The sequence below is a fragment of the Metopolophium dirhodum genome, chromosome 3, assembly GCF_019925205.1.
Source record: "Metopolophium dirhodum isolate CAU chromosome 3, ASM1992520v1, whole genome shotgun sequence".
In the NCBI taxonomy this organism is placed as follows: domain Eukaryota; kingdom Metazoa; phylum Arthropoda; class Insecta; order Hemiptera; family Aphididae; genus Metopolophium; species Metopolophium dirhodum.
This window is the reverse complement of record NC_083562.1, coordinates 34167197-34179312: the sequence shown is the minus strand read 5'-3', so window position 1 is coordinate 34179312 and position 12116 is coordinate 34167197. Positions and strand designations below refer to the sequence as shown.

At 33.9% G+C, this 12116-nt stretch overlaps 1 protein-coding gene across 3 annotated transcripts in view; it reads right to left on the bottom strand.

The window, feature by feature from the left end:
• The window catches only part of LOC132941685 (fasciclin-2), a 172954-nt gene that overhangs the window by 37513 nt on the left and 123325 nt on the right, over positions 1-12116 (bottom strand). For all 3 annotated transcript variants that reach the window (XM_061009831.1, XM_061009832.1, XM_061009833.1), the window contains exon 2: positions 1142-1310. In XM_061009831.1, the coding sequence (XP_060865814.1) occupies positions 1142-1310 (169 nt within the window). The remainder of the gene's footprint in view (positions 1-1141; positions 1311-12116) is intronic.

The window sequence follows — 12116 nt, the reverse complement described above, 5'->3', positions numbered from 1 at the left end:
TCGAACGTCAATATATTATTATTATTATAATGTGTATTGTATTATACGTATAGATAAAAACGCGAAACGCCGATATATTATATTGCCTAATATACGCGTCTGATGATGTTTTAATTGCGGCTGCAGACGACCGTATCACGACCGTATCGATTTCGCTATATTGGGGCGGAAAATAGTAATAAAATCGTGTTATATTGTATCATCAACACACACGTGTTGTTTATTGTGTTTTATATTATTATATATCGGCTGCGGCTTCCACCCTCCAGAGTTATAGCATCGAATTATACATCACATCCACGGGGAATTAGTTTTACCAGAATTCGCGTAAGTACGAGTCACTCTACGAGAGAGATAAAAATGTAGACGCTGCCACGCTACATCTTCACAACATTATGAGTATATTAAACACTATGGTACAAAATGGGTACATGATATGGTTTTTGACAATAATCACTAATCATGCAAACAGATATTTACCGCAGCATTTGATTATAATTATAATAATATAGGTATATTTAACACAGTTTTGGCTATATCGCGATAATGTAACGCATTAACAACTAATGGGGCTTGGCTTGGTGAGGCGCGGTGGTTAGCCGCAGTCACTAATGTACGCTGCGGTCAAGCATCGTGCGGCGTCGCAAGCTCCCAGATGGGTAACCACCCGGGTGGGTTCTTTGGGAAGAATCCTCACCCCTACGTAAACAGTGTTCTTAAAAACCAACCGTAACTCCCACAAAATACTAATGACCATAGTTGTCAATATTCAAATCCTATTAAAAAAAAAAAAAAACAGCTTTGTAGGTATAGTATCTTTGCAATTTTAATGAAAAAACTAGGGGCTTGAACCCCCCTTATTTTTTCAGTTGGTCTCAAGACAATGGATTGATCAATTTTGACACCCCAAACCCCGCACCCTCTTCGAATAATCGGATTATATTTAATATGATGGCGTTTTACGGTAAATATTAATTGTTTAGAAAAACTAAATAAATTAATCAAAAATACGGCATCAATTAAATGGTGCTGAATTCAAAACTGGAGGAGCTAAGCACACCCATAAGCCCTCCTCCCCAAATTGTGTCAAAGGTTATAAGCAAACATACATTATACACGGCGTTGTAGTCAATATACTTACGAGGTCTGATCGATAGTCCTGTTCTGCGGATCTAGCCATTTGAGATACTTTATGAGTTCAGGTTGTTCGACGTCGGGCTGGCAGTTCAATATCAAAGACGAGCCAATCGGTTTAACCTGTTTCGGTTGTGTCGGTCGGATGATCAGCGAAGGTTCTTTAGCCGTGGCGTCTGCAAAAAAAAAAAAAAATAAAACGATTACATATATAGAATAGATATAGTGATTCGCAATCGCAGCGGAAATTCATTAATTATTACTGCGCACGTCGTCACAAAGGGATAAAAGAGTTCTGTGCCGTGGGGATCATCGATTCTCTTACTGCAGTTTTCTTGGTTGACCTTTTCCGAGTCGCTAATGGATTTCGTTTTCTTTTCTACAACACTATATTATACAGCGAGATTTCGATTTCGATTCAATACACTACCGACGCTGCACAAACACATCCACCCATACATCACACAATATATTCGTACAATATAATATATTATTTTATTCCAATGCACCCCCTCGCACAACACGGTTATGACTTTGATATTAAAATTTTGTTTTTTTACAAAGTCGATATACATGTGTATGTGAATAGAAAATCTATTGTATACTTTTTTTACTGTCTGCAAACATGTACCTCCATATACATATATGCGTATGGAACGTGTGTCGGTGGCGTAATATAACTCGAAAAATCCGACGATCGACGGGTGGAATGAAAATAAAAACGGAATCGAATGGCGTGCGCCCCGCGAACTCAGGTCTATAATATATGCAAAAATACATCCCAATATTATATTATAATAATATAAATGCTGCGTAATGTGTAACTAATCCATTATAATGCATAGTAGGTTTATATAATTTATTTAAAATTAGAACATACACATTCGTTTTAAATTTCGACTACAATAACAACAACTGCACGTATAGGTATTATTAATGTATTACTATATTATTGTGATATTCACGGTAAAATAATAAAGCGTCGAGCGGAAAAACAAAATCTGGTTGTTATTTCACCGCAAAACTACTGTTGTGTAGCATAATAATATGTATTATTATTATAATAACATGCGCGTACTTCGCGGCAGATGCTAAAACGCGTACAAGCGAATTAAAATTCTGATCCAGACAACCCTCGCCCCAACAACCGATCCCTGAATTGAATAATAATAATAATAATAATATATAACAATAACGAAAAGTAAAAAAAAAAAGATCGTTTAACAAATGACCGCGAAACGGTTTTTATTTGAGCCATAAAAATATAATAATCTAAATCTCCATTAATATATTTACGTGCATGTTTGACTCGTTTCAGTCGTCAACGAGATAAACTATGTATTTATACGATAATAATAGTATTAATAACATGGACCTATTACAGTGCATTGTATTTCGTATAGTGTTGCATATTTCGATTTTTCATTTTTTATTATATACGCGTAAAAGTATAACAGGTGGCCGTGACTATGTGATTCGACTTATTTGTATCCATAAATTTCTTATGAGTAATAATACAATATGATACTATATAAATGCCAAGTCATCCTCGCGTTTTATTTTATGAGGTTATGGTTTTGTATATGAGTCAAAACGAATACATACGTCATAAGCGTATAATAATATAATATCTACCTTGTATAAATTTATATTGCCCGTGTGGTAACAAAACATTTGTTTGTATTTTGTGATAATTGGGAATACTGTTTCTACATATATAATTCGATAATTCCAGAACAAAAATTCATGTTTTTTCAAACAGTTATAACTTTTTCGCTAAGTATTTTAAAAAACGGACTTGTCACATACTATTTCATGTGCTGTAACTTGTGCTTTTCCTCTAAAACCACTGTATGGAACGCGTTCATCACTGTCCTCCATGTTTTTGATTTTTATCCCATAATTTCGTGGCAGTGGGGTGGAGGAGTTTGAACTCGTGCAGCGTCGCCGCCACCACCGCCGACAGTGCTGTACGCTGCTGCAGGCGGCTGGTGTCGGGATCGATTTGGTTAGGCGATAATTTCAAAAGAACACTTTATTTATACACGTACACACGCACACACACAATATATAATACCTACTCGGACACGAACTTACGCCTGCGCGAGTCGCTCGTAATAATAATAAGCCCCCCTCCCTGGGTGCACACAGGTCGGTTTACGATACGACCCAGACACCGGGGCTTCACGACCCCGACGTCGCGGGCGAGGGGAACGCGCGCCCTCTGAATTAGTTATACCTTGTTTACACAACAATTCCCTTTTTAAGGGTGGCACACGCAACTCCACCACAATTTCCCACTGGACCACACGGCTATACGGCGCTCGGACGGGGGGTGTTTCAGGCGGGGATTTAAATTAATTTGCCCGGAGGTCGTTTGGTTTCTCGGCTATAGATGTTTTATTGGCACCAGGATTTGCCGTGTTAGACACCCGGCCGCAGTGGCGGTGTACTACACACACACACCAGCTACGGATGATATAATATATATATATATACGTAAGAGAGCAATACACAATTAAGTGGCTGCTATGTACATATGCTCGTGTGTATATACACGGCATTTTCCCGTCACAAGCGTACGTAGTCATCACTACCCCCGCGGCCGGAGAATCGAAATAATAATACGACGTGGTTTATACTCTGTGCGTAAAAACAACATCGCACCTATAACACCTCGTCGCGAACGTCTCGGCGGCTTATGACGCGTTTGGGGACGTGCGGTAATAATATAATTTTATTACCGTCCAAGAAGAATATACCGATATTCCGCGCACAATTTCGGAGCTATCTCGCCGTCCCCTGAAAGTAGGTGTATATATTATTATATACACAAAGTGTTAAAGGTCTACACGACTGTCAAAATATTGGCGGCCGCGCGAGATGTATATTAAATGGTCGGGCGAAAACACACAACACTGCACACATTTGCAGGATTTTGCTCAAACGTACATTATATAGTTGAGAAATAAATTGTACCATATATTGAGAGATTTGGAAAAGCGATCTACTCGAGAGTAGGTATTAGATATAATATTATATAGTCATCGGTCGACACATTATTTTATTGTTGTGGACGTTTTTTTTTTTATTATTCTAGACCGACGTTTTGGTGAACTTTTCGAATCCATTTTTCGGTAGATAATATTTTACATTTTCATTCGACCCGATCCGTTCGTAACAAAATTTGAAAGAACCCTAATATTTATGTAAACGTTTGAATCACCAATATATATTATAGTATCAGACAAAAGATGCGATTATATTATAAGTACATAATATATAAGCGGCTGGCAGTCGCAGAACACGTGGCATTAAATTCTGCAAACGAGGGCGTAAATTAAACGATATTATTTACGATTTGGTTAAGATTTAATTACGCGAAAAATAATTATTCGTTTCTCGAGTCACACACACACACACACACGACCAGCACACACCAAGAGTGCACCAAGGATGGTCGTCGTAATTCACATATTTTGGATTTTGGCCATTTTTTCACGTTCTTTGGTGCATTCTTTCACAGATATACCATTAATTCACTCTCGGCGTGTGGGGTCTGAAACGCAATAGTACCTACGACGAATCGTTCTGAATATAATATTGAACGAATGACGAAAAAAGTAAGTTCCCGATACGCATAATATATAGGTACTACTATAAATTATATATAAACTGGTAAGTATTGCACAGTAACATTTTATTTAAAAATTCACGAAATTATGTAACTGTTTATAGAGAAAAAAATGAAATCATAATAATAATAATAATCAAGTCGATGGCTTTGAAATTACGCGACGGTTGAAAAATTAGTGAACACTATTCATATTATAATAACGTTAAGGTTCCATAATTACATTTTGGTAATTTGGTCTCGTATATATATGTATACATGGTTTGTTAGCAATATTGTACCGTTTAATTAAAAACTTTCAAAGCGCAATAAGGAAACGAGGGTTGAAAGCACTTCTTGGGACATTCAAGTGACGGCGTCGTCGCCGAGGGGCGAAGAAAATATTATACGCTCCGCCGATTGAGACAAATAATACGAATTTCGTCGGTTGAAATTGGAAATTCGATAAGCTCGGAAATATATGAAAAAAAAATTCCCAGTGTTAACAGTAATAACATTAGCGAAACGACGGAATTTATTATAATACATACACAAATGTTGCTCTGTAGGTAGGTACCTATATATACCTATACATACTGTCTACTAAGATAAAATATATAAATAAATCACGGTTTTAACTACATAAAGATAATTACGTTAGATAAATGTATAAAATGTATTAGGTATACATTTTTTTGGTAAAAATCATAAAAATGAAAATAGGTATATTTTGTATATACGCGTACAAAACTATTTTGTTTGAACTGCACATAGTTATAATATTATATATGTTTGATATGAAAAATATTACATAGACCTGCAAGTGTAGGGCCGCATTGTTCGTCTTGGAAAAACACAATAGAATATAATATTATATAATATTATAATGTACTGTTGCATTGCAGGGTATGAATTCGAAGAAAAAAGGCAGATTACCTATCAACTTAATTTTTTAACCTACTTACAAAATAAAATATAATATAAGCAAATTACGCTTTTATCTCCATAACGATAATTACGTTCGATAAGTTTAATTATAATTTAAATAAAATGCCAAAATCATTGATACATTTTTCCGATAAAAATGAAAATATATGTGGACAAACGATTTTGTTTGAAATGGATATGATTATATTATAATAATGCGTTTGATCTGAGAGATATTTAATAAAGAGACCTACAGCAAATGCAGTTTGCACTCGCTTGCATCGTTTATCTTGGCTATAAAATATTATAATATTGTTGGTTTGGGTTTGAATTCAAAGAAAAAAATTGTGATTATAAGCTTATAACTTTTTAACCTACTTACTGAGATAAAATATAAAAGCAAATTACGCATTTATCTACATAAAGGTAATTACGTTGGATAAATAATTTTTTTTTAAGAAATGCCAAAATGGTATCAATTGACTAATAGATTCGTCCGATAAAAATAAAAATATATGTGGACAAAACGATTTCGTTTGAACATATTATGGGGTCATATTATAATAATTAATACTTATATTTGATCTGAGAGATATTACTATGCAGATATACCTGCAAGTTCACGAGAGTTGCATAATTGCATCGATCGTCTTGGCAAAACGCTACATAGTGTTCTACACATAAAAATATAAAATACTGTTGATTTGGGAAGCATTGAAAATGGCGATTATAAACTTAACTTTTTGCGGTATGGTTGGGTACACAACAGATGAGTTAATCTATAAGTAACCGAGTGTACCTTGAGGTAAAAACCGTCAGTGGCACACGTGCATTGAGCGAGCTCGTAAACATCTGGTCGACTATGAATAAATTGGAATATTATGTCGTACATAGTCGAAATTGTTTAAAAGACACGCGCGCGGTTTAGACGCGTTCACGGACTTAAACCCCAAATACATAAAACCAGCAATTATATAAAGTAAGTCACTCGTTTTCTTCTCCGCTGTACCTATCACAATATAATGAAATATAGAACGTCGTACATGACGTCATTAAAAGACGAGCCCCCTCGTGAAGACCAAAATAATACTTAATCATATAGGGGTGTATACGGAGCGATCCGCAAATATTGTAAGCAACTTATTAATTCAAAAAACAGTAACATTTTTGAAAATATTTTTTTTCATAGTTTTAAGTTGTTTTCCAAAACTAAATTTTTGGAAACAAATTATATCTTTTATATTTTTATCGTTATGATTGTTTACTCTATTGAATAACAACATACATGTTTAATCGCATACTCTGAAGCAGGATATTATTCGGAATATATCGATCAATATTATATAATCAGATTTCGGAGAAGTAGTCTATTAGTTAAAGGTATTTAAAGTTTAGATGTTTAGATGATCGGCGAATATAATGGACCAACTTTTGCAGGGTATCCCTGTACCACTCATGCAAACTATTCTCATCGAAAATATTAAATACCTATACCATAAACGTATAACTAATAAACTAGGTACTCGTTCGAAATTCGATTTTTATGCATAGAAAAAATTGAAAAAATTTTCTACTTTCGAATTAGGAATTAAAAATTCATGTTACTGTCATTAAAAAAATGTATAACAATAGAAAAAAAAACCGTAAAGAATATATTATTTTTTAGAAAAATGTTGATTTCTATTAAAACGACTTACAGCAGTTATGTTGAATAAATGTTTTCAAAAACAATTAATATAATATAGTTTTTGAAATAATGAGTGTATAGTCTCTTACGTTGAATGAGTCTACCGCTATATATATATAATAGTGATTTTGGGCGACGGCAATTAGTCCGACATTTGCGCCGACTTCCATTGTGCGGACTTACGGTTTCCGATGAGTGTGGCGCGGTACAAGTCGTGGTATATGTGGCGGAGAACTTAACCGTACGCCACCGATATAGAAAAACTTTGAGACAAAAGGTTTTTAATTGATTTTCTCGGCACGGCTGCGGAGTGCATGATATCCATATATATATATATATATTATGTGGGTGTGTGGGTGTATGTAGCCGTATCGTGGGTATAACGAGGGTATTTTCGGCGCGGAGAAGTCCCCGTGACCGGCATTGTTATATAAGTCTTTGGTACATGCTACGAATAGACGAAAATGTTTTGTTGTCCGTTCGGAGTGCTGAAAAAACGGTAACGTTCGCTCTAATATAATAATAATAAAAAGGACCCCGACCGACGCGGGCGAAAAAGAATGGAAATAAATAATAACGAGAGAATTTCGGTGTATATAATAGCGAGCTTTTCGGTACCTCAATTATATCATTTACGTTTATCGAATATTCGCACGGTCCGCGCGGCGAACAAATTAAAATAATGTGCATTTATAACCCTGCTCGCTCTCTATATATATTTTAAACGTATATATAATAGTCTCAGACACGATTTCGATTTCAAAAATGTATTGGCAAAACTTTAACAGGTATACATTATTCTCAACGATAATTATTATTATCATAACTCCGATTATTATATTTTATCAAACGGAAATCCTTTGTGATAAACCTAAAACTTTGGTAACAGTTTCTATGCGCTAGTAATAATAATAATAATAATAATAATACAACGAACGGGTTTGGTTAGATTCGCTAAGTATATATTACACATGGCTACCGTGGTAGTCGCAGAGGCGTTGCGAAATAATTTTTAGGTATTTATCGCCATCATTTGCATAAAACGTGAAAACCTCGCGGTTATTATTCGTTTTTATGTTTCGTTTGGCGAAGGTTAGGTTGAGCAATTCCGAAATCCCACTCAATTAATCAAAAGTTGTTATTTCGCTTGCAGTTGGATTCGGGGCTTATAGGTCGCCGACATCAAAAACAAAGTAATAATAATACAAAACAGCTGACTATATATGCGCGGTATACTGGGCAATAAAACCCAAGTACATCCGAGGGACTCGCAACCGATGTTATATTTAGCAGTTTCGCGTATATGGAATTAATATTATTATTGTAGTTTTAATGTAAAAAAAATGTAAATAAATAACAAAACTTTTTTGTACGAAAACACAACACACCTGCCGAGTTCAATTTATACGAGAAAGTATAAATTATGTACCTATGACATATATTAACTAATATATTAAGCTAATAAAGGTACACCGTTCGTTTTTTCACACAATAATAGACTGCACGATGATTGTTGCTGTTAATATCAATGAAATGTATAGGACACCATTAGGGCAACTGCGGTGTACCTATACTCGGTGGTGGGCGGTGGCCGGTGAGTACCAAAAAAAAGTATATCTTGATACATATTATGATACAAGATACTTTTATTTTGGGCACGTACCTATATATAGAGAAGTACAAGATACTTGATACGTTTAGAATATTAATAAAAGATATAAGATACCCTGAAAAAACTGTTCAATATTTACCGAAAATATATAAAAAGTGGAATAAAAACTTTTTTAGTGTTTTCAAATAAAATGACAATATAATTATAGTAAGTACTTATGTAGGTGGTACCAATATAGAATTAAATATATACGCGTCAATTAAGAAATAATATTATAATTCATCGTACTTACATCATACCTAGAACATATAGGTATCTCGTTAATGAGACTTATAAAAAAGATATTTTGGATATCAAACGGTTTATGAACAAATAAAAGTGCAGTTAATACGATATTATATAATAAGTTAATACAACAGGTTTTACAAGTCACTATAAATACTACACCCAAATGGTTACCGTATTATTTGTCTTGATTAAAAAAAAGCACATTTCAAATATGTTTTCCACTCGCTAATCAAAATACTGAATCATTTCAAGTCATAAACTTATCTATATTATCAGTTCCAATCCGTGATACAACCACTATAAACAGTGGTGGATTTAAGGGGGGCCGGATGGACCTGCCCCCTCCCCCCCATAGTCGATTAGCTGTACTATGTATGCTAAATATATAGTTGTTACGAATAAATCATGGGCGTTTTATGGGGGATGAAAGTGATCTTTTTGTTTACAAATAATATTGGTACGGGGGGAGCGCACTACCCTGCGAATTATCTTAGAAATCATGAATAAATTCTTGTCTACGCCACCGATACAACTTTTGAGTAACTATATATAATATTATACTAATACTTTTAAAGTTTTATACTTGTTAGGACGTACACTTATTGTACATTATAATTATTGATATAAAATCCCTTTAAGCTATATAGTAACTATAAAAAACACTCTTGGATTATTTTTTTTTATAATGCAAGGGTGGTTTTTATTAATATATATATATTTTAACTTATACAGTGTTTCATCACAGCTGATAGATCCGCCACTAACTGTAATGTATCGTCATCGGCACATCCTTATAATAATAATCGTACGAAATCGCATGACTCGGTGGGGGGGGGGGGGGGTACAAACCCCCATGCACGAGCGCGTGAAATTATCGACCGGGTAAGACCGCCGCCGTGTTTTCGTGAAGTCGTAGCGGGTACAATAATATACTCGTTGGAGAATAATAATAAGGTCGAGGAGGCGTTTCGACATCGACGATAATTATTATAAACACTAAGACACGTGAACAATATAATAACAATGCGGTAATCGCGCGATTTTAATTCAATCCGTTTCGGGTCGCGTACACGACGAATTAGGCATAGGCACCTAAATACTGTAATAATATGATGTTACGTGTGCGCACATTGAGCGAGTCGATAATAATAATTACAGGTTTCCATACTATCACTGCATAGTTTGGCATTATTATAGAGCTCGCTGCGATAATAATAATAATGTAATTGACAATTTATTATTGTTATTATATACGGAATGACGTGTGAAGCGAAAATCGTCGTCGACGTCTTTTAGGATAAAACGATTTCGGGAGCAATAATATGGGTATTATAACGAAGAGATAACGATGTTATAATTAATAATGATCCAACGAATACATTGGATACTGCCTGCAGCTATAACCACAGACTTATATACCACACCGTGCATAAGAAACTATTGTGTCATCGTATAAATCGTGTTTCATCATTTATTCGAATTGACCTAATGGTATATCATCGGTATTTAGGCGTGTTATCTAAATAGTTTGCAATTTTGATGTATACGAGAGTATCTATAACTTATGGTATATTACCAATCCCAAGCAAGGTGGCGAACGAGCCTTTAGTTATTTTGTATTTGTTTTATTCAGAAAAAAATACATCAGTGAGATAGACTAATTAACACTTTTCTTAAGTTTGGTTTCACGTCTGTCTGTGATCAAATCTTGCGCGCTCGATTTGAGGCACTTTTTGAAGATGAAAAATTCTGAAAATTGGTATAGACCTTGGTCTTGGATGACAATACAATAATCCGTTGTCATTTTGGGACATGGACCAAAAAAAAAAAAAGGATTGTCCCCACGACGTCGCCGTAATATCTCTCGCAGATATTGAACTTTCTCTCTTCCCCAAAAAAAACCGCAACCTCTTACGAAGCAAGTATAGGCGTGTCCTATCCATTATTATAATATCTATGGTAACAACGGTAATTATTACCAAATAACATTATACCGGTATTCTGATATAGGTACCGAAAACACCGGATAACATATTTCTTAAACGTTTAATAAAAATATTTACTTTCAACTAAAAAGTAGAAAATAAAAAATAAAAAAAAAAATTTTAAAAACACACTTTTCCATAAAAACATTTAAAAAAAAATTTTAAAAATTGCACTAAAAAGACAAAAATAATTCTCTGTACTTAAAAATAATGAAAAATTTATTGATGAAAAATTTAAAAGTGTGTGGTGCATAATACAAAACATTAAAAGCCGAGCTAAGTCTCACATACACTTCTTTGTTCAATCCTGTTTATAAGATAGTGACTGGCAGTATATGTCAAGTATAAGAGCAAAATAATGAAAAATTTACTGATGAAAAATTTAAAAACACACTTTTCCATAAAAACATTTAAAAAAAAATTTTAAAAATTGCACTAAAAAGACAAAAATAATTCTCTGTACTTAAAAATAATGAAAAATTTATTGATGAAAAATTTAAAAGTGTGTGGTGCATAATACAAAACATTAAAAGCCGAGCTAAGTCTCACATACACTTCTTTGTTCAATCCTGTTTATAAGATAGTGACTGGCAGTATATGTCAAGTATAAGAGCAAAATAATGAAAAATTTACTGATGAAAAATTTAAAAGCCAAGGAAAGTCTCACATACACTTCTTTGTTCAATCATGTTTATAAGATAGTGACTGGGAATATATGTCAAGTGTATGAGCACCACACACTTTTAAATTTTTCATCAATAAATTTTTCATTATTTTTAAGTACAGAGAATTATTTTTGTCTTTTTAGTGCAATTTTTAAAATTTTTTTTTAAATGTTTTTATGGAAAAGTGTGTTTTTAAAATTTTTTT